Raw genomic sequence first — 23,590 nt, 5'->3', positions numbered from 1 at the left:
TATTAATTCTGGAGTGGCTGGATCGAGGGCTTATGTATGTGTTTTGTATGTATTCTGGAGCGGCTGGATCGAGGGCTTATATATGTGTTCTTTATGGATTCTGGAGCGGCTGGATCAAGGGCTCATGTATGTATTTTGTATTAATTCAGGAGCGGCTGGTTTGAGGGCTTATGTATGTGTTTTGTATTAATTCAGGAGTGGCTCGTTCAAATGTGGACTAGGGGTTTATACAGGGGCATTATCACCTCTCACTAGGCAACCAAGCACCTTTCTGTTTTTTTTATCACCTTATCCAACTGTTTGGCCTCCTTGAGATCATCAGATACAAATGCCCCCAGATCCCAGGCTTGTTTTATGCATAGAAGAATTTTACCGGCTTTACTGAAGCACAGATCATGATATTTATATTCCGAAACTGAGAGCAGTTCTCCTCCTCAGTGTGTGTGAGTATAGATATACGTTTGGAATAGAAAGAACAAGCCACTCTCATAACTTGTCTGACTGCTTCTAAATTCCATTCCAAACTTTCCAAAAGTACTCAGTTCTACAGAAGAAAAACTGTAGATGAACCAAAACAGGCGTTTATTGAGTTTATCTCTCTAAAGTTCACCACGATGTAAAAATGCAGTGAAACACAGTTGTGAAAGGGGAACAAGTTGGCTTTTCTGAAGTTTTATGTGTAGTAAAACCAGAAATACAGCTTGAAAAATAATTTTTGATAGAGCACACTCCAGAGAGAGAGAGAGAGAGAGAGACCCTCCCTTTCTGGGACGCTGCTAGAGAAGAAATGAAAGTAAAAGTAAAGTCTTCACTTCTCTCAGGAGCGTGGCTGCAGGGAGCAGCATGGAGTCTCTGCGGGAGGAAGCTTCTTGTTCCATCTGCTTGGATTATTTTATAGACCCGGTGTCCATAGACTGTGGCCACAGCTTCTGCCGCTCCTGCATCACTCGGGCCTGGGAGGGCCTAGATACAAACTTCCCCTGTCCCAAGTGCAGAGAAACATCTCAGCAGAGGAACCTCAGGCCTAACTGGGAGCTGCGGAATCTGATAGAAAGGGTGAAAAAGATGTCAGAGAGAAAAGGAGAGGAAACTCTGTGCCAGAAGCATGAAGAGAAATTAAAATTGTTCTGCACAGAGGATTGGAAAGCGATCTGTCTTATCTGTAAGGAAGGAAAGGAGCACAGATCTCACAGTGTGGTCCCCATAGAGGAGGCAGTGCAGGATTACAAGGTGAGTGTCAGCATCTTTATTATTACAGTGGTCCCAGGTGTTGCAGCTCTGATGTAAGCTGTGCACCCTTGGCCCCAGATGGTGTTGTCGCTACCTGAGGGGGACAGGTCACCACCGTCAGGAGGCAAGGCTGGAGGAGAGCAGGGGCCAGCTGGAGCTTCACCACTACCAGCCTTCATTCCCCGCAGGTTGAGCCCTTGGGTACCGGGGCTGGCTGGTGTTAGGTGGGCCCCTGCAAGGAGGATCTTGTGGTACGGCCATGCGAAGCAGAGAGTCAGAAGGCAGGCAGCGAGCAGCCAAGGTGGGGTCCAGTCCGAAGGTCAGAGGCAGGCGGCAAGCAGTCACGGTGAGATCCAATCTAAATGTCAAAGCCAGGGAGGTTCGTCCAAAGGAAGCTAGCACGGGGACTGGGAGGCTGGAGCGAGTACTGGAAGGCAGGAACAGGAGCAGGAACGCAGGAGCGGATACTCAGGAGCAAGAACGCAGAAACCCACGAGGAATTCAGCACAAGGAGACTCGTTGCCAAGCCATCCGTAGGCAGCCTGGGAGAGCCTTAAGTAGGCCAGGGCCAATGACATCATTTCACGAAGCCGGCGGTGATTTCCCGCTGTTGGCCCTTTAAATCATGGCAAGAGCCGTGCGCACCTGCGTATGGAGATCCTGTGCTGAGGAGGAGGATGGCTCCTTGCGCAAACAGAGCAGAGGAGATCCCGGCGGCATGGGGTACTGACGGATGGACTGCAAGCAGAGAGACGGCTGGCCGCGGCCAGGGACTCGAGACCGGGCACAGCGTCAGGGAGGATTTGGAGGGTAAGCGGAGCCCCGCGACCGGTGAGTGTAACACCAGGTCACAGATCTCACACCCTGATCCCCATAGAGGAGGCTGTGCAGGATTACAAGGTGAGTGTCAGTATCTTTATTATCACAGTGTGTCCTGGGGTCACAGATCTCACTCCCTGATCCCCATAGAGGAGGCTGTGCAGGAATAGTTTCTAGTTTATTAGGTTTTATATACCGTCGTATCGGAAGGTCCATCACAACGGTTTACAATAAAAAGAAATCAAATACAGTAAATCATCAATAAGAACAAATTAATAAATGATTTATAGTTCTAAAATTATAAATAGTTAAAACAAGTACAAAATTTAAAGCATAAAGCGAATACAAGATAAAATTAAGTACAATAAGATGAATAAAAGCAGTGAAAATATGAACAGCTTCTTAGATAAAAACAACAAATAAAAGATCATTTAGTTAGATTCTGCGTAGGCACAGCCAAAAAGCCATGTTTTAAGATCTGGCTTAAATTTTTTATTATCTGCTTGTAATCTGATCTCAGCTGGTATTGTATTCCAGGGTTTGGGGCCTGCTATCATTACTGCTTGCTCTCGAACTTGACTGAGATGTGCTGACTTCAGAGTTGATTGTTAGTAGACCGTTATTTGCTGATCTGAGATTCCTTTGGGGAGCCTGTAATCGAATGGCAGTATTTAACCATTCAGTTTGGTCACCATAAATTATTTTGTGTACAATGTAGGCTGTTTTATATTGTGAATGGTATTCGATGGGCAGCCAATGCAATGACGTTAAAATCGTGTAATGCGATCGCATTTTTTGCTTCCTGTCAAAATTCTAGCGGCTGCATTCTGCAATACTTGTAGAGGTCGGATAGTGGAATGAGGAAGTCCCAGCAGCAGTGAATTCCAATAGTTGATATTGGAAAAAATCAGTGATTGCAATACTGTTATAAAGGCGTTTTTTTCAAGTAACGGTTTTAACCTTCGTAGAGTGATGAGTTTGTCGTAGTCTTCCCTCAGTTTGGTGGATATGTTTTTTAAAGCTAAGGTCTTTCTCTAAAATTATACCAAGGTCCTTGCACAAAGACTGTCGGTTTTATCATTATGTTATTCTCAAGTGAGTGTCAGTATCTTTATTATCACAGTGCGTCCTGGGGTCACAGATCTCACACCCTGAACCCCATAGATGAGGCTGTGCAGGAATACAAGGTGAGTGCCAGTGTCTTTATTATCACATTGTATCCCGGGATCACAGATCTCACTCCCTGATTCCCATAGAGGAGGCTGTGCAGGATTACAAGGTGAGCGTCAGTATCTTTATTATCACAGTGTGTCTCGGGGTCACAGATCTCACACCCTGATCCCCATAGAGCAGGCTGTGCAGGAATAAAAGGTGAGTGTCAGTATCTTTATTATCACAGTGTGTCCCGGGGTCTCAGATCTCACACACTGATCCCCATAGAGGAGGCTGTGCAGGAATACAAGGTGAGTGTCAGTAGCTTTATTATCATAGTGTGTCCCAGGGTCACAGATCTCACTCCCTGATCCCCATAGAGGAGGCTGTGCAGGAATACAAGGTGAGTGTCAGTATCTTTATTATCACAGTGCGTCCCGGGGTCACAGATCTCACTCCCTGATCCCCATAGAGGAGGCTGTGCAGGAATACAAGGTGAGTGTCAGTATCTTTATTATCACAGTGTGTCCCAGGTCACAGATCTCACACCCTGATGCCCATAGAGGAGGCTGTGCAGGAATACAAGGTGAGTGTCAGTATCTTTATTATCACAGTGTGTCCCGGAGTCACAGATCTCACTCCCTGATCCCCATAGAGGAGGCTGTGCAGGAATACAAGGTGAGTGTCAGTATCTTTATTATCACAGTGCGTCCCGGAGTCACAGATCTCACTCCCTGATCCCCATAGAGCAGACTGTGCAGGATCACAAGGTGAGTGTCAGTATCTTTATTATCACAGTGTGTCCCAGGTCACAGATCTCACACCCTGATCCCCATAGAGGAGGCTGTGCAGGAATACAAGGTGAGTGTCAGTATCTTTATTATCACAGTGTGTCCCGGGGTCTAAGATCTCACACCCTGATCCCCATAGAGGAGGCTATGCAGGAATACAAGGTGAGTGTCAGTATCTTTATTATCACAGTGCGTCCCGGGGTCTAAGATCTCACACCCTGATCCCCATAGAGGAGGCTGTGCAGGAATACAAGGTGAGTGTCAGTATCTTTATTATCACAGTGTGTCCCAGGTCACAGATCTCATACCCTGATCCCCATAGAGGAGGCTGTGCAGGAATACAAGGTGAGTGTCAGTATCTTTATTATCACAGTGTGTCCCGGGATCACAGATCTCACTCCCTGATCCCCATAGAGGAGGCTGTGCAGGAATACAAGGTGAGTGTCAGTATCTTTATTATCACAGTGTGTCCCAGGTCACAGATCTCACTCCCTGATCCCCATAGAGGAGGCTGTGCAGGAATACAAGGTGAGTGTCAGTATCTTTATTATCACAGTGTGTCCCAGGTCACAGATCTCACTCCCTGATCCCTATAGAGGAGGCTGTGCAGGAATACAAGGTGAGTGTCAGGATCTTTATTATCACAGTGTGTCCCAGGTCACAGATCGTCAGTATCTTTATTATCACAGTGTGTCCCAGGTCACAGATCTCACTCCCTGATCCCCATAAAGCAGGCTGTGCAGGAATACAAGGTGAGTGTCAGGATCTTTATTATCACAGTGTGTCCCAGGTCACAGATCTCACTCCCTGATCCCCATAGAGGAGGCTGTGCAGGAATACAAGGTGAGTGTCAGGATCTTTATTATCACAGTGTGTCCCAGGTCACAGATCTCACTCCCTGATCCCCATAAAGCAGGCTGTGCAGGAATACAAGGTGAGTGTCAGGATCTTTATTATCACAGTGTGTCCCGGGGTTACAGATCTCATACCCTGATCCCCATAGAGGAGGCTGTGCAGGAATACAAGGTGAGTGTCAGTATCTTTATAATCACAGTGTGTCCCGGAGTCACAGATCTCACTCCCTGATCCCCATAGAGGAGGCTGTGCAGGAATACAAGGTGAGTGTCAGTATCTTTATTATCACAGTGTGTCCCGGGGTCTCAGATCTCACACACTGATCCCCATAGAGGAGGCTGTGCAGGAATACAAGGTGAGTGTCAGTAGCTTTATTATCATAGTGTGTCCCAGGGTCACAGATCTCACTCCCTGATCCCCATAGAGGAGGCTGTGCAGGAATACAAGGTGAGTGTCAGTATCTTTATAATCACAGTGTGTCCCGGAGTCACAGATCTCACTCCCTGATCCCCATAGAGGAGGCTGTGCAGGAATACAAGGTGAGTGTCAGTATCTTTATTATCACAGTGTGTCCCGGGGTCTAAGATCTCACACCCTGATCCCCATAGAGGAGGCTGTGCAGGAATACAAGGTGAGTGTCAGTATCTTTATTATCACAGTGTGTCCCGGGGTCTAAGATCTCACACCCTGATCCCCATAGAGGAGGCTGTGCAGGAATACAAGGTGAGTGTCAGTATCTTTATTATCACAGTGTGTCCCAGGTCACAGATCTCACTCCCTGATCCCCATAGAGGAGGCTGTGCAGGAATACAAGGTGAGTGTCAGTATCTTTATTATCACAGTGTGTCCCAGGTCACAGATCTCACACCCTGATCCCCATAGAGGAGGCTGTGCAGGAATACAAGGTGAGTGTCAGTATCTTTATTATCACAGTGTGTCCCATGTCACAGATCTCACACCCTGATCCCCATAGAGAAGGCTGTGCAGGAATACAAGGTGAGTGTCAGTATCTTTATTATCACAGTGTGTCCCAGGTCACAGATCTCACTCCCTGATCCCCATAGAGGAGGCTGTGTAGGAATACAAGGTGAGCGTCAGTATCTTTATTATCACAATGTGTCCCGTGGTCACAGATCTCACTCCCTGATCTCCATAGAGGAGGCTGTGCAGGAATACAAGGTGAGTGTCAGGATCTTTACTGTCCCAGGGCGTCCTGGGCGGGGCCACTTTAACCTCCTAATTGTCCCTGAGCAGTCATTTGTGGATGGATCCCCTTTTATTATTTCCATATTATCCAGCACGCTCCCTCTCCTCCCCAGTCCTAGCAATCTCCTCCATATCTCCTGCCCCATTACTCTGAGGCTGCTGACCCACTGCTGCAGCTTTCCTCCTCTGTGCTGACTGCGGATGAGGGAGCTGCATGATGCCTTGTCCTTCTGCGCTGCTGTCCAACACAGGCCACTGCTCCATTCCTACAGTCCCTGGGGCCAATGCAGATATATTTCTATCTTCTTCAAGCCCGCACAGGCTGATATAAGTGCCGTATGAGGAATTTTCTATCCTCCAGCCAATGCAGGCTGAGACAGTGTGGGGTGAAGTCGGTGTGGGAGGGGGATGAGGCAGCCTAAGAGATCATCCCTCCTTGTACACCTTTCCCGTGATATAACTTTCAGGGTTATTGTCCCTGCGTTGAGGTTCTGATAATGAAACTCAGTAGTCATTATGACCGCACCTCCTGGAACAATCCAGTAAAAGCAAGCCCTTTAAATTTCAAACTTGTTTCATATATATAGAGAGAGAGATGGATAGCTAGACATGTATACAGATATATATTACACACACACACACGCAGGCACGCAATGCAAAGCTTTCAGAAATCATGTCGGTGTTAGACATCGATGCTGTATTAGTTGAAGATAATCTCTGAATTGGCTGGCTGCTCTGAACTCGGGTGTTTCTCCCTACTACTGAAAGCATAGAAAAAAATCATATTTTGTTATTATCTCAGTAACAGTAACATACAGAGACTGTTCTACAATGAGGCAGGGTGAGGCGTTCACTTCAGGTGGCAAACTTTGGAAGCAGCAAAGACTGCCTCCCTAAACCCCTCCAGCGGCCGCCTCACCCTGCCGCCAAAACAACAAAGCACCCGCGGGCCTCCGGTGGATAGTGCTGTGTATAATTCCCCCCTCCTGCGCAGAAAATGGGAAAGATGTTGGAGACCCCCAGCGTCCCGCAAGCGGCGCAAAGATGATTGGCCCGGTGAGCTGTGAGCAGAGCCCGTCCCACTCACAGCGAAGATGAAGGTCCCAGTGAGTGTGTGTGTGTGTGTGTGTGTGTGAGAGAGAATGCGAACGGGGGGGGGGGGGGGGGTTAGAGAGAGCACATGTGAGGGTGCGTGTGGGAAAGGGAGAGAAGGGGAGGGAGGGGTAAGGGGGCAGAGAGGGGGGCAGGGGGCGCCATCTCATCCCTCGCCTCAGGCAGCAGTTTGCCTTGAGCCGCCCCTGGTAACACAAACTCCCTCCATTACCAGATAATTTATGAAGCAACACAAAACCCTGTGAAAAAGTCACTCGGAACCCTTATAGCATACCTGCCTCACCAAAACAGCACTAACTTCTCAGACCTCAAACAGCAACAACATTACCTATGAAAAGACAATGCTATAAATATCACACTGGACCCTCCTACTGGGCAAACAGAAGAAGCCAGGCTGCTGTAGATCCCTACACAGCACCTTCATGCCAGCAGAATGTTTTTTTACATTTAACTCTTTTCCCCTTGAGCTCACCTTTGCATTGATGGCTTTAAGTGCGTTATAAAGACTGTGCACAGAGTTGACGTGTGCCGCACTGACAGGCATATTCTTCTGCTGAAGGTGCCTTCCCCAGAGAGCTTATACTTTGATTTAACTGCAGGGAGTGGATTGGCATCTATAAAAGAAGAGTTTGCACTTTGGTGCTGTGCATGTCAGTTTTGGTAGAATCTCACAGGCCAGGCCATTTTGGCAAAGGATGGCACGGCAAGTTAGATCTGAGCATAAGCTCTCTCTTGTCCAAGCACCATGTGCCAAAGTTGGGATGTGCAGGGCCTATGTACTATTCTTCTGTATTATTTTATTTGATATACCCCAAATCCACATAATGCTATCAATGCAATTCACTTCATAAATACATAATTACAAAATACAGTACTCGCATACTAAATCCAAGAAAAACATTCATTACATATTTCACAATAATACAGTTATATAAACTACACGAAAACAAATTAAGATTGCATAAAACAAACATTCTCTAGCTATCCAAAGAGATCTAAATTATCCAATGACAAGTAAATAAACTTATAATTAAAACTACATATCCCCATAAGTCTGGGTAAGTAACTCTTAAGACATGTTGAATGACCCGTAACGCTAACAGATTAATTTGAAGAAAAAGTATGTTCTGACATGGACCATGTTCCTGGAGTCTGAGAGGAACCCGTGTGGGTGTCCCATCCTTTGGTAGATGCGTTGGTGACCAAAGTCACTTAATAGGATAAAGGTCAAAGGGTGGATCCCACTTCTAGGATTTAGCCACCACCTGAGCAATGTCCACATCATGCTAGTTATCACCACTGAAAAAGATAGTGGCTGAATTAACTGGTCCCATTGCGAACCAAGGCCCCACTGATGAGGTGTCATGTTGAGACGGATGAGAGAAATTGCCACGGCCATGTGGCCAAGGACCATCAGAATCACTTGAGATGGAGCTTGAGGACACTGATGGATCCTGAGTCAATGCTTCTGGATGGAGGGAACACTCTTTCCTCCAGAGAGTCTATCCAAGCCTCGATGAATTTTATCCTTTGATAAAGTTTGATTTGGGATAATTGATGAGGGATCCCAAGGATTGAAGAAGGCGAATCATCCTGTCCCTGGAATCCAATGCTATCTACTGGGAAGGCCCTGTCACCAGGCAGTCATCTTGATATGGGAAGACACAGATCCCTTAGTGATGTAGACGTGCCGCCTCTATCACCAAACTCTCTCGGAGCCGCTGAGAGACCGAACAGAAGGACCCCATATTGATAGTGAGCCTTGCCTACCACAAACCTGCGGAATTTCCAATGCAAAGGGTGGATGGAGGATGCTACAACCCAAGAAAGAGATCTAGGTGTCATAGTGGATAACACACTGAAATCGTCGGTGCAGTGTGCTGCGGCAGTCAAAAAAGCAAACAGAATGTTGGGAATTATTAGAAAAGGAATGGTGAATAAAACGGAAAATGTCATAATGCCTCTGTATCGCTCCATGGTGAGACCGCACCTTGAATACTGTGTACAATTCTGGTCGCCACATCTCAAAAAAGATATAATTGCGATGGAGAAGGTACAGAGAAGGGCTACCAAAATGATAAGGGGAATGGAACAACTCCCCTATGAGGAAAGACTAAAGAGGTTAGGACTTTTCAGCTTGGAGAAGAGACGACTGAGGGGGGATATGATAGAGGTGTTTAAAATCATGAGAGGTCTAGAACGGGTAGATGTGAATCGGTTATTTACTCTTTCGGATAGTAGAAGGACTAGGGGACACTCCATGAAGTTAGCATGGGGCACATTTAAAACTAATCGGAGAAAGTTCTTTTTTACTCAATGCACAATTAAACTCTGGAATTTGTTGCCAGCGAATGTGGTTAGTGCAGTTAGTATAGCTGTGTTTAAAAAAGGATTGGATAAGTTCTTGGAGGAGAAGTCCATTACCTGCTATTAAGTTCACTTAGAGAATAGCCACTGCATTAGCAATGGTTACATGGAATAGACTTAGTTTTTGGGTACTTGCCAGGTTCTTATGGCCTGGATTGGCCACTGTTGGAAACAGGATGCTGGGCTTGATGGACCCTTGGTCTGACCCAGTATGGCATTTTCTTATGTTCTTATGTTCTTATGTTAGCAGCAGTTTCCCCAGCCAGTCACGCAAGTTCTGAACCGTATTGAGTTGATTGGCTGCAATGAGAGCATTCAGCATGGAGTCCTATAGCTTAGGGAGTGTTGGAGAAAGATATGGGTCTTGGTTAGGAGAAACAGGAGCAGAGCAATTTCTTTTCTGTTGTGTCCTGTGCTCTAGTCTCATTCCTCCCATCCTGGGGAGGGGCTGGATGAGAGAAAGCAGCAGCCTGTGATCCCAGGGCTTAGGATTCAAGAAAGCACCCTGGTACAATGTTCATCCTGATGTGTCACTCTTGGGCCAATTATAGTATAAGACAGGAGGATCTGAGAGCCATTTAATCCTGATTTATAACATCAAACATACTATTCAAATTTTTCAATTAGATCTGTTTAATATTCACAGGAAAAATATGAAAACCACTTGGGTCCACTGAGGAAGGAGCTGAAAGAGATTCAGGCGTTTAAATCCAGTGAAGAGAAGAAAGCTGAGAAGTTGAAGGTGGGTGTCTGTGCCTCCGTCTGAGCAGGTTTCTGTACGGTCATTGCTCCTATCAAGTTGGAAGTAGCATGAGTAAGATTAATGAGAATACAACTTAGCAACTCACTTTCAGGCCGATGCAATCATGGCACTGTGCGCTGGATTTTAGCACAAAGTTTTACTGCACAGGGTACAAGTTTTTTAAACTGCCGATGCATCAATCTAATGATATGCTAATGCATCAGGAGATAAAAAGTGCCTATACTGAGCTAAAATGTGCGTTCTGCACAGGCCGAGCCACATTTTAACTCTAGGTGTGGATGGGAGGACAGGGGAAGATAGAGACCGTGCTGAGAGTGAAATTAAATTAGATTTAGGAAGTTGCTTTAAACTGTTTTATTTAATCAAACTTATGAAATTCTTTAGATGCAGCTAACTATAATTAATTCAATGAAAATAAAAGGTAACCTTGTGGCTTAGTAAATATTCTGTCATGAATATGTAAGGTGATAAGTGGCTATTTTTAATTATTCTTAACTGGTTTAGATTTTGTCTGATGATTTGTAGTGTGTTAGTATTGTTTTTTATTATGAAACTTTCATTGTAAACCACTTAGGAAAAATTTTGTAAGCGGTACATAAATATTTAAGATAAATAAAATAAAAAAGTGATAGCCAGAAAGGTCAGTTCGTATCCAGCTCTCTGGCCAGCAAAGTGTCAGAAGAGTTGGGAAGACTTCTGTTTTATAGTTTTAAGTGCCAGCACAGCAGCGCTCGAAATTTAATAAACCTGGGGTCACGCCAAGCGCACCTCTCTGCATCAGGGAGTAAGGTTGCCAACGGGCTCCAGATTTTCAGGACAGGTGGATCCAGTCCTGGCTTTACTCCCCTGCTAGTCTTGCTTTTCTTAGGGAATTCAATAGGGAAATCAGAATAAGTCCCAGCATGCAGTGGGGTAAAACCAGGACTAGATCCATCTGTCCTGAAATTCTGCAGCCCATTGGCAACCCTATCAGGGAGTAATGCTTAATGCCCTCACTAGCATGGGATTTCCATGCGAGGGTGCTAAACAGGACTCAGAGTTTTGAGCGAGTAAAACTCCTTGCTGTATCTGCAGTAAGGTTTATGCTCACAAAATGTGTGTTCAGGTGTGGGTAAAGCTGTCCATTCGGCTGCAGGCACCTTGCTACATGGCCCTGTTTGTGCAGATGCTAGCCTGGGGTACTTCCAGCTGCCTCACATACATAGGGGCTGATGCAATATTTGTGCATAGAAAATGGGCACTCAATGTTGAGCGTTCGCTTTCCTAAAGCAGCCCAGCCTCCTCTCCTGGGCGTGCGATGCAATAATTAAATGAGGGGATGGCGCTAAAAAGGAGGCGCTAGGAAAAATTGTGCATCCCTAGCGCCTCCTCGGCATCGGGCGCACAGGAGAGGTGGCTGTCAGTGGGTTAGGAAAATGGATGCTCAGTACGAACGTCTTTCTCCCGCTACCGGCACAATATACTCGGACCGGACTGTCTATCTTGTGCGTTTATATTGGGCACCCAGAATTTTTTTTTACTTGAATCTGCTTTCTGTGGTTCTCCCTACTTAGTATCCTGACGATACAGAAAGCAGGATTTTTTCTTTTTATCAATGAGCCCTTGAGCATGCCGTACCTTCACGCCAGCCCTGGGCAAATTGGCCGCATAGGAAATTTTTTGCATTGCGGGGATTAGCTAACATCAACATGGAATTTGCATGTGAGCACTATTAGCTTCGCAGTGGTTTGGACACGAGTTTTGGACACGCTAATCCCCATATTGCATCAGGGGTTATGAACACATGCGTGTTAAGCCGTGCGCTAGCCGCAGTGCATGGTATTGCTTCGGCCCCATACTGAGGAGTCTTGAGAGTAAAAGCCAATGTTTTTCTGAAAATATGACGCGTGATCCCAAGAAAGAAGAGCAGTTTAATACAGTGGCTGTTGCAACAGGAACAATAAAAATGGCTGGTGCGTGATGCACTCAGCTTCCTGTGTCACAGGGTCAGCGTACGCTAGAGGGGAATCATCTCGCAGGCCCTGGTAGGAAGGAGAGAGTGATTGCTGGGTTTAGGATCTGGGAGGAGAGAGGACCACAGACAGTCCTGGTTCTGTCACATGGGCTTTGTGAGCTGGGTGATCCCCTTCCCATGGGGCCGATGTAGTAAAACCCATGCTAAAGCTGGAGTTAACTCAGAATCCACGCTAAAAAAGTTATAGACAGAGAGGCCAAACCCCCGACTTCCCGCTCACCTTAAACAAAAACAGAGCCGGGCCGAGTGGCACTCCCACCCTCCTACCTTCAAGGGGACTGATGTAACTGGGCCCAGTGAGGGGAACCCGCCCCCAGGGTGATAGAGAAAGAGGGAGACAGGATTAGCAGCAGAGCCTTCGTCAGCCCTGCAGCTCATTACCACAACTGCTGTATCCCTTACCCCCTCTTCTTCTCATCTCTCTCACTCCTTACCCCTTGCTCTCTGACCTCACTCTTACCTCCCCTGCTCTACTGCTCTCTCACTCTTTTCCTGCACTCACCTCCCCTTTGCTCTCCCCTCTTCCATGCTGTCATCACTCTTTCCATTTCATCTCCTCCCTTGCTTTTTAACCCCTACACTGCTCTCACCTCATCTCTCCCACTCTCCTTCCGCCTCTCATCTTACTCTTCCTCTCTCCCCTCCCCATCCCCCCGTATGGTCACCCATATCTGGGAAATTTTGAGTTGTGATCACTCTAAGATTTGGAGTGGGTTAACATGGGGAGGGGAGGTCTCATCTACTTTCTCTCTTCCAGTCATCCACTGTACTCTCTCTCACATATTCTTTCTCTCTATCTTCCTCCCTCCAGCATGCTTTCCCCATCCCCTGGCCCAATCCCAACACTCCCCTTTCCTCAGGCCCAAACCCAGCACTCTGCCTTTTCTCTCACCTCAGCACACACCCTCTGCCTTTTACAAAGAATCTCCCCCAGCAAAGAACAACCCTGTGCTTCCTGCTGCAGCATGCAGGCAACAGGAGGGGAGGGGGTGGGAGTTGGACTGAGGCTGGAGCATAAAGAGAAGAGTCACTCTGTTCCCATTCCAGCCCCTGATCTCCTGTTGTTCCTCCCCATACTCTTTTGTCCTTCCCCCTCCCCTCCTGTGCATTGAATAGAAGGGGAGGGGTTGAGGTTGGAGTGGCCAGAGAAGAGAAGAGATACTCTAGGCCCTAATCCAGCCCCTCACCTCCTATTGTTCCACCTCCCTTCTCTTTTGTCCTTTCTTCTCCCTACCTGTGCAGGGAATAGAAGAGGAGTGGTTGAGGTTGGAGTGGCCAGAGTAAAGAAGAGCTATTGTAGGCCCTAATCCAGTCCCTCTCCTCCTGTTGTTTTTCCTTCCTCATGGGCAGCATGCACAGGACAGGAGAAGAAGGGCAGCACCCAGAGATTTCCTGAGCATTTCAGGAAACCTGGTGAAAATCCAGAGGGGCAGAGCAGGTCAGGGGTTCTGAACCCCAGCCCTCAGGACACTCCAAGCCAGTTAAGTTTCTAGGATATCCACAATGAATAAGGATGAAAGAGATTTCCATACGATGGAGGCAGAGCATGCAAATCTATCTCATATATATTCATTGTGGATATGGAGAACCACTGGAGCAGGTAACTACATAAGGGCAGCTGCCCTGCCACCAGAAGACCATTCTGTCACTGAAAGCAGCTTCAGCAACCCCTCCTGCGCAGCTGTGTCAGTATTTTAGGACAGAGAGCTGATGCATCATCCAGGGTAGACCATGCCAAGGTTCGCCACAGTCTGTGCCTAGGGGCAGCCAGAGGGTTAAATCCACAGCTGATTCCCAGGAGTGATGATTTGCAACTTCTCTTGTCATAAAGCTCCGAATAATACAAACAATGGCACAGACTGTGTCTCTCTTTATTGCAGGGACAGGCTCCACTGTTGCATGCAATAAAATATATTGTCAGTGTCAGTGATATTTTTTTCTCTTTGCTCTTATCTGTTGAATGTAGTGTGAAACAGCGATCAAGAGAGAGAAAATCCTGTCTGAGTTTGAGGAGCTGCACCAGTTCCTGAATGAGGAGCAGCAGATCCATCTCTCAAGGCTGGAAGAGGAAGAGAAGGAGATTGTAAAGAAAATCAGGGATAATGTGAGCCAGCTAGAAGAGCAAAGCTCCTCTCTCCAGAAACTGATCTCAGAGATAGAGGAGAAGTGCCAGCAGCCCGCCGTGGAGTTACTGAAGGTGAGATGGAATTACAAATCCCCAGACTCCAGAATGGACTGGGCCCCACTTTGCCCAATTCGCGATAGGGACGAGCATTTGTTTGAAATGAACAAAAGCAATGACACGCAGGCTGAAGCCACTGAAAATTCATAAAGGCCATCCAAAACGAATGCCAGTTTCATGTGAGACTCTTCACCTGCACAAAAGTGTTCGAGGCATTAGCCATGAGAATTACTGGGAGTTCAATCCGCCCATCCTGAGGACCCCCAGGAGAACAGCACTGTCTGCTGGGACAGGGGTGTGCCTGGTAGCCAGGGGTGTGCCTGGTAGCCAAGAAGAGAGAGAGAAAGTGGCTAACCAAGGCTACTGGAATAAGTGCTGAACCGTTTTCTGGGAAAGAGGGCACAGTTTGCCAAAAGTCATTACACCTCCGAGGTCACTACTCGGGGACACCATACAAAGCACCAGTTCCTCAAAATAAGAGGACATACGAGTCCTGTACTATTAGGCTCCCAACCAGGCCTCAATCTAAGCCTCTGATAACCTAAGCAAGGTATCATCCTAAGGCCATGCTATCATCCTCATGAAAAAAGGCGCACAACTGTGCCTTCCACTCTGAAGGCACCACCCCTTCAGATGAGCAATTCAGGCCGAACCTCAGGCTACTCCTGTGCCAACTCTGGGCTGGGAAACAGATAACCATAGCAAGTTTTATTTGTTTTCATTTCATGGGAACCTGATTGCATGGCTGGGATCTGTAAGTGAAACCAAGCCAACGGAAGGCCTCCTCCTGGCTTCAGGCTTCTGCAATTCATAGAAAGACAGGTTGAAAGATATAAAGAGATCCAGAGAAATGGTTTACAAAGCAGAGTCATCCAGAAAGGAAAATCTTAAAAAGCTGCAGCCTCCAAGGAAACCAGAGCTGGAAGGAGTCTAAAATCCCCTGAATCCTCAAACAATGCTGCTGTATACAGACCCAACCAGAGGTGAAGGACTTAACATGGCCATCAGCCTGCCCTAAGTAAACTCCAGAGAAAAATACATCGATAAGGCCATCACTCATGGTGCAGGCCAGGGCTCCTTCCTGCAGCAAGAGAAAGACACCGAAAGCTCAGATTCCCGGGGGGATCCACTAGAAATAGCCTGAAAATGACATATGCATTCCTATGGTAGATGCTGGACTGCCGCTCATGCCGCAGGCCCAGCAGTGGCAGCCGCGCTCAAATTCTCACAGGTGCAGGCCTGGCACCTCCCCCAAAGCTGTGCGATACAGGAAACACTGAATCCCACTGAAAAACAAAGTCCCCCAGCAGGTACTTACCCGAAGTCTGTCCTAGCCTCCCTGGATGAACTTGCTCCGATTAAAAGGCCCCATTTCTTTCTTTTCTTTAAACACTTCTGGAGCAGAGACAGAGGAGGGGGTGTGGACAGTGAGCATCCTCATTGTAAAGCTGAAGATTCTGCCTTAAAGCTTCCCTGTTTATTTTTCTATGGGAAGTCTCTCTCCCCTCAGGGACTGGGAACCTGCAGGATGGGTTCGCTCTCCTGGCGTAGCAGGAGCCTGGCCCAAGACACCTTCAATAGGCTCGCAGTCCTGTGCAAACCAGGGACCAGGCCCGAGAATCCATCAGTGCCTGGAGAAATCCTGCTGCCCCACCATCTGCTGGCGGCAGAGATTACTGGCGTTTCACTACGCTGATCCACCTCCGTAAAGTGGCGATAATGTCACAAAGGAAAGCTGTGCGCTCGGCCTCCATCTGCTGGCAGGGGGACATAATCCACTTGTCTCGACTGGACTGGTATAGCAGGATGAAATGGAAACAATACTTATTTTCTCTCAGCAAACAACCTGGAACTAGACTGCACAGAGCCGTGTGCCTGAAGTTGTAGTGTTTATAATGACTGCAGTATAGTCCATATAATATAAACAGTAATAATCTCTCTTTCTCTCTTCTCTCCAGGATGCAAAGGCCACCCTGAGCAGGTACGGCTCTGTTCTGATTGCTCTCATTCTGTATGAAATAGCAGCTCTGTAACGTCACTGTGGGACCTGCCCCTCCCCAGTGACTGAGGAGAGGATGGGAGAAAGACCTGCTTTCAAACTCCTTGTCCTGGGGTCTCACCCGCTTTCCTATTCACCCCACCCCATTATCCTCACTCTCCATAACATTACAGAGAGAAAACCCGTGGAGAGTGAGCATAAAACAATATAATGTATTACCTGCACTAAATGCCCCTGATCATGGAGCTCTCTGAGATTGACGGGCAGGACTGGGCATTGTAGGCGGAGCTTATTATAAATTATTCTCAGCACTGAATGCCCCTGATCATGGAGCACTCTGAGACTGACGGGCAGCACTGGGCATTGCAGGCGGAGCTTATTATAAATTATTCTCAGCACTGAATGCCCCTGATCATGGAGCACTCTGAGACTGACGGGCAGGACTGCGCATTGCAGGCGGAGATATAATTGCGATGGAGAAGGTACATAGAAGGGCTACCAAAATGATAAGGGGAATGGAACAACTCCCCTATGAGGAAAGACTAAAGAGGTTAGGACTTTTCAGCTTGGAGAAGAGACGGCTGAGGGGGGATATGATAGAGGTGTTTAAAATCATGAGAGGTCTAGAACGGGTAGATGTGAATCGGTTAGTTATTCTTTCGGATAGTAGAAAGACTAGGGGGCACTCCATGAAGTTAGCATGGGGCACATTTAAAACTAATCGGAGAAAGTTCTTTTTTTACTCAACGCACAATTAAACTCTGGAATTTGTTGCCAGAGGATGTGGTTAGTGCAGTTAGTATAGCTGTGTTTAAAAAAGGATTGGATAAGTTCTTGGAGGAGAAGTCCATTACCTGCTATTAAGTTCACTTAGAGAATAGCCACTGCATTAGCAATGGTAACATGGAATAGACTTAGTTTTTGGGTACTTGCCAGGTTCTTATGGCCTGGATTGGCCTCTGTTGGAAACAGGATGCTGGGCTTGATGGACCCTTGGTCTGACCCAGTATGGCATTTTCTTATGTTCTTATTATAAATTATTCTCAGCTCTGAATGCTCCTGATCATGGAGCACTCTGAGACTGATGGGCAGGACTGGGCATTGCAGGGAAAGTTTATGATGACTTTGTTCTTTTTTGTTAGGGCAGGAGTCAGGACCTCTCCTCCTTAGAAGATGAGCAGTGTTGTCTCCTGCCCTTTTTAACATCTCTGTTTATCCTCTGACCTTTTTGCTTTGAGAGCTGAAAGGGTGTTACTCTGTGCATGCAGACGATGTCCATTTCTGCACCCATTGGGGAAGGATTGGAAAACGTCACTGGCACAATTGAATGCTGTCTTGAATAAGGTCTCAGATTGGGAGTCAGAATTGTCTTCACCTTAATTCCCAGAAAACAGAAGGATCCTGGATTATGAGACCCTCAGTTCCAGTGAGTTGTTCATCCCTTGTTCAGGGCGGTGCTCTGCTCTGGATTATGAAGAGTGAATATAAATCATTAAATGAAGGAATAAAGGCAGCATTGTGGGAGAATAATTTCTGTTTTCTCCTTCTGTCAGCAATCAGCAGAACTTCCTCTCCCTTTCCCCAGCGCACAGTTAGTTAGAAGATCTCTGTCCCATCTCTCTCCCCGGGGACTCCCAGAATAATCCCTGTCACTCTCTTACTCTCAGGTGTCAGGCCGTGGCGTTTCCAAAACCGGAGGCTGCTCCTGTGGGAGAGGGAAAATGTTCGCACCTCAGCTTCCTTCGGCAGTATTTTGTTCTGAAAGATGTGCTCGCCAAACACCAAGGTAAAGAGCCCTTTCATTCTCAGGGCTAGCGGGCAGTTGTGATTCGGTGTAGCTGAATGTCTAGTAGTGCTTTAAAATATAAGGGAGGCCCAATATTAAAATATATCTGGCTCTGTGAGTTAGCCGGAGAAGACTTATCCAGCTCACTTACTCTGGTTATTCAGATAAGTTTTAAAATAAGCAGGATAAGCGTATCTGGCTAGCTTTAGACCTGCTATGGGCCAAGTTTAACTTATCTGGTTATCTTAAATGGATAAGGCTGGTTATCTTACATGAATAAGGCTGAATATTTCTACTTATCCTGCTACGTTCTCCAGAAACGTAATGTCACCCACTGACTATCTGGATAACTGTTTAGAGAAGTGCTTAGGGCAGGGCTTCCCAAACCTATGGGCAATGTGACCCCATTTTAGCATTTGAAAATTCACATGACCCCAGAGAATGACCCAAACTAATTCCCAGGGGTGTGGTCCCCCTCCTACCTCCACTCCTCTCACCTCCTTAGCCTATCCCATCCTCTTCCCTCTCACCCAATCCCCCATTCCCTCCTCACCTATCCCGCCATCCCCTTTCTTACCTCCCAGCCTCACTCTCACCCCCTCCATCCATCTTCACGTCCTCTCAGCTAATCCTCTATCACCTGCAAGGTGTTCTTATAACCCTCAACTGATCCTCTGTCATCCCCTCCCTCTCACCCCATTCTCCATTCTCCATTCCCTTCTCACTAATCCTGCATTCCCTCTCACCGCCCATCCTCATCTCCTCCCCTCCTGCCTTTCCTTACATTTCCCTCAGCCACACTCCAACTCCTTTTACATCTCTCAGCTCATCTTCTGTCATTACCCCTCACCTTCCACCTTATCCAACCCTCCAACCTCTCCTGCATCTCATCCCTCCTTTCAAATAGACCCTCCTGCAACCATCCCCTGGCCAGGCTCATCTGTAACATTTGCCTTTAGGCCTGGGCCAAAAGGTGGATGACAACGGGTGGGACGAGAGGGCAGGTTGATGACTGGGCAGGTTCAGTGGTGGGTGAAGAGAGAAGAGCAGTGGTAATTTGCACCGATCCATACACACTCAGCCCTGCCCTCCCCTCATGGCTACTCCCAGGTCTGACAGTGATCTGCAAGCAGTAGCAGCAGCACAGGGCCTGTGGGTTATGCAGGCTCAGAGGCCCTGCAGCGGTCCTGTCCCTTCTCGTGCAGGGCTTCCTGTTACCACGGAAACTCATGCAAGGGCAGTACCACCCCAGGGCCTGTGAGCTTGAGCAGGCTCACAGGCCCCATGCTGACTCCCACTACTAATAGTGCTGCTGCTTCTGGTGCATTTGAGGCACTTGTGACCACAGCTGAAGGTGTTGGGGTCCAGACTCACAGTTTGGGAAGTCCTGTCAAGTAAGCAGCTTCAGAAAGGTGAGTTTTTTTAAAAATTGGATTTGAACATGGCCAGAGAGAGAGCGAGCATAATGGACAGGCTCAGAAAACCTATTCCGGTCATTCGGTACAGCAAGGTGGAGTTGGTGGTGGAGGAGAAGGGCACAGATAAGAGTGACCTGACCAATGAATGGGCTTTATGAGGAAGGATGCAGGGAGAGAGAGGAGAAGACAGGTAGTGAGGAGCTGCAGAGTGAGTGCATTTACAGGAGAGTAAGAGAAGAAGACAGGGAGGCGATGTAGCAGCTTGAGAAGAGGGGATAGATGCGCATAGCAGCACTGAAGGAGGAGAAGAGGTGCAGCTGAATTTGGAATAGATTGCAGTGAGCAACAGTTCAGGGGGAGGCCTGCAGAAAGCAAGTTGTAGAAGTCTGAGGAGGAGGTGATAAGAGATATTGAGCATTTGGTAGCGTGCTCAGAAAAGAAGGGATGGATTTTAGTAATGTTATACAGGCTTATCTGGGTAAGTTCACCACACTCCCTGCATCTGAATATCAGGCTGTAAGTTTATTGCAAAAATGCTTCATTTTAAATGTTGACCATTTCTCAGTATAATTGTTTATCCTTACATTTTCTTTTAGGCAAACTTTCTGCAGAACTAGGTAAGCTTTCTTCAGTTTCTCTCTTTTACATTAAAAAAAAAATATTTAAGGTGCATCTCTGCTTTGGAAAGGCTCCTGTTTCCCTTACAATAAATAGAGAAGGCTGCACCCAGAAACAGCAATTTCAGGTTTTTATGGTCACAGACAGAGCCCTGAGAAATGAAAGAGACGGTGCCACAGGATTTGGGGTTATGTTACTGGCTGAATACTGCAGCATGAAACCAAGGCCAGATTTTGGTGCCCATAGGCAGGACCTGCTGGAGGTGGGACAGTAAGTGGGAGAGGATAGCGTGTCACTGCAGCGTCCCTCTGAAGTGACGCAGACTCACAGCCCTAAAGCAAACAGGAGCAGGCTCCTCTTCAGCCAGATTATTTGCTGCCTTCAGAATCGGCACGCTGGGCAGTTGCCTCTTTTTGCCAATGCTTGATGGACCCTTGGTCTGACCCAGCATAGCAATTTCTTATGTTCTTATGAGGGTTCACAAATCCAACCTCTTCAGCTCAGCTGCATGTGGTCGTCTTGTTATTCCCAGGTTAAAATTCCTTTTCTATAGAATCAGTTACTGCAGAGGGAAAATGACCTACAAAGCTCAGGATGGGTTCATCCTGTAGTTGATATAATCCTTCCTTTGGAAACTCACTGGTTACTGATAATCTTTACTTATTGATGGCATCAGCTACAGATAGACACATCCCGAACTTTGCATTCTGTTCAGATTCTGCAGTGATTGAGTGAGTGAGTGAGTAAAACTGGGTCCATCCTTTATTGTTGAAGAGCTTCAGGATTACAGGAGCTGCTCAGGGCCCCTTTGAAGAAGATTAAAAAGTTTAATAAGAAAGCCACTGGGGAATGAGCCTGTGTAATTAATTGCACAGTGGAGCCCGTTGCTAATCACTCATCAGTTACAGGAGCACTGCAGCCCTACAGGGATCAGTAAGAAGCTGAGCTTATTGCACTGTGCTAGGGGGAGCCAATGAGGAGACTTGTTTTATGCAGCCTGTGCATGAATGAGCCAATCAGAATCTTTCTTTCATGCATTCACTCAGCAGAGCTGTGAGACCAATAGCATGGAGAACAGATCTATTTGCCAATAAGAGTGTTGTTTTCTGCAAGCCTGTCAGTGAGTGATAGCCAATAGCAGAGCTTCTCTTAATGAATATGAGTGAGGAAGCATTCAGTGAGGGTTAGAACTGGGTGTGTGAGGAGCCAATGAGAAGTGTGTGCTCATGTTTATTAATGTGTCTCCTCCCTGCAGCGGATGTGACTCTGGATCCTGAGACTGCAAATCCATGGCTCGTCCTGTCCGAGGATGGGAAAAGCGTCAGACAGGGAGGCAGAAGACAGAACCTGCCTGACTCTCCCCAGAGATTTGATTATTATGCCTGTGTGCTGGGGCGTGAGGGCTTCACCTCGGGGAGACATTACTGGGAGGTGGAGGTGGGAGACAAGACTGACTGGGATTTGGGAGTTTGTAAAGATTCTGTGAGCAGGAAGGGGGATATCACACTAACACCTGAGGATGGATACTGGACAGTGATACTGATGGATGGAGATAAATACAAGGCCTGCACCTCCTCCCCCACCCTCCTCACCCTGAGGGTGAGACCCCGGGCAGTGGGGATCCTCCTGGACTATCAGGCAGGAAAGGTCTCATTTTACGATGCAGATGAGAAATCTCATCTCTTCACCTTCACCCACACCTTCACTGAGAAACTCCGGCCCTATTTCAGTCCTTACCTCAATGAAGGAGGTAAAAATGCCGGAGCTCTGAGAATCCGCCCCGTACCAGCCTGGGAATGAGAGAGCCGGGCTCAGGGCTGTGATGTGAGATCTGGGAGATGATGAATGTGCAGATCTGCATGAAAGCGTTTGATGGATCAGAGGGAGACAATCAGATTTATTGCATGATTTCTAGAGCTGGGCTCATCTTGTGGTGGTGCAGTGGTTTCGGAGACACCCATCCCTTTTTAAATGTGGCACAATGGAATGGTCTTACATCAGGGCAGGGGTACAGCAATGCGCCCATTATAGCTTAATCTGGAGGTGTGATGACTTCTGCAACTTGATGCCCCTCTCTCTCTCTCTCTCTCTCTCTTCAACGCTGCTGAAAAGGATATTTTTAAAATTCAGATAACTAAAGAGAATTCGGGGGGGGGGCCGGGTTCGATTGCTACTAATGTTAGATTACTGCAGTGCACTTTTGCTGGGGTTCCCAGTTACAAATACGGCAGCAGGGCTAATTTTGTCATGCCCGAGGAGACTTAGCGCAGCCTCCACATTGTTACCAGTCCGGTTAAGAGCCCAGTTTAAGGGAATGTGCTCAGTGCTTAAGGTTGCGCATGGTGAGGGAGTGAGTTATCTACAACTTTTGGCCCAGATTTATAGACCAAATAGAAGTCCTCGGTCCACCTCAGAGTCTTTATTCCAAGTGCCAGCGATTAAGGTAGTGAGGAAAAGCTTCACTCAGAGTTTAGGGATTTAGCACCAGAGAGCGGAGATTGGAAGTGAATTATCAGTCCTTTCATCCAAAGGTGAAGTGTTGTCTTTTTCCATCTCAGCCATTTGAAAGAGTCCTGACCTATATGTTCCTATGCCCTTCTGCTGAATAGAAATTTCTCCTTCATTCTTTATGTGATGGGTTTCATTTTAACCAGAAGATTATTGTAGATTTGCTGCTTTATGTTGCTTCGGTTTGGATATATTAGTTATAAATGGCACGGACCAGAGATTTCTCTGAATGAGCGGTAAACAAGAGTGAAGAAATAAATCAGAGAGCACTGCGTGTGAGCTATGATGATCAGATTTATTGTATGTAATATGTGATGGGATTTCTAGAGCTGGGCTAATTTTGTGAAGAAAAGGTACTATTGCAGCAATTACAAAATCACAATTTAAAAATGATTTAGGAGACTTGAAAAGAAAATAGTATAAGTATCAGTGGCCCAAAGATGGGATCAGAGCCTCTGAATGTGAGGATGGGCTCGGGGACACGGTGAGAGTGACAGAGATGGGATAAGAGTCTGTGAATGTGAGGAGGGGTCTCAGTGACAATCAGGCCAATACAGTAAAGTGCGGCCGCAGTTACCCTGCTTCTAACCCGCTTTCTACTCACAATTTGGCCGCGTTAGTCCAACCTGCGATTCACTATCCCTTTTAACCCATCCTTACCGCTTCTTTAAATCAACGGGTAACCCTTTCCGCCCGCGGCATGTATATGATTAGCTATTCCCTCCATACAGTAACGCGCACCTCGACTATTGCCTTTTTAACCTGCAGT

At 47.0% G+C, this 23,590-nt stretch overlaps 1 protein-coding gene across 1 annotated transcript; it reads left to right on the top strand.

Moving 5' to 3' along the window:
* Positions 1 to 788: 788 nt before the first annotated feature.
* On the top strand, positions 789 to 23,095 carry LOC115085686 (E3 ubiquitin-protein ligase TRIM39-like). Its single transcript, XM_029591991.1, has 6 exons — positions 789 to 1,230; positions 14,277 to 14,507; positions 16,451 to 16,473; positions 18,159 to 18,277; positions 20,292 to 20,312; positions 21,569 to 23,095. The coding sequence occupies exons 1-6, from the start codon at positions 844 to 846 to the stop codon at positions 22,111 to 22,113; spliced, it is 1,326 nt and encodes a 441-aa protein (XP_029447851.1). The 5' UTR covers positions 789 to 843; the 3' UTR covers positions 22,114 to 23,095.
* The last annotated feature ends 495 nt before the right edge of the window (positions 23,096 to 23,590 follow it).

The sequence above is a fragment of the Rhinatrema bivittatum genome, chromosome 2 (genome assembly GCF_901001135.1).
Source record: "Rhinatrema bivittatum chromosome 2, aRhiBiv1.1, whole genome shotgun sequence".
NCBI lineage: Eukaryota > Metazoa > Chordata > Amphibia > Gymnophiona > Rhinatrematidae > Rhinatrema > Rhinatrema bivittatum.
The sequence above is the reverse complement of the archived record's forward strand: the minus strand, read 5'-3'. Positions and strand labels throughout refer to the sequence as shown.

Excerpts from the sequence above, each read along its gene's own strand:
- LOC115085686 (XM_029591991.1), top strand. The coding sequence starts at position 844 with ATGGAGTCTCTGCGGGAGGAAGCTTCTTGTTCCATCTGCTTGGATTAT. Across the intron at positions 1,231-14,276 it reads AGGCAGTGCAGGATTACAAG|TGTGAAACAGCGATCAAGAG; the intron begins GTGAGTGTCAGC and ends TGTTGAATGTAG. Across the intron at positions 18,278-20,291 it reads TGTGCTCGCCAAACACCAAG|GCAAACTTTCTGCAGAACTA; the intron begins GTAAAGAGCCCT and ends ATTTTCTTTTAG.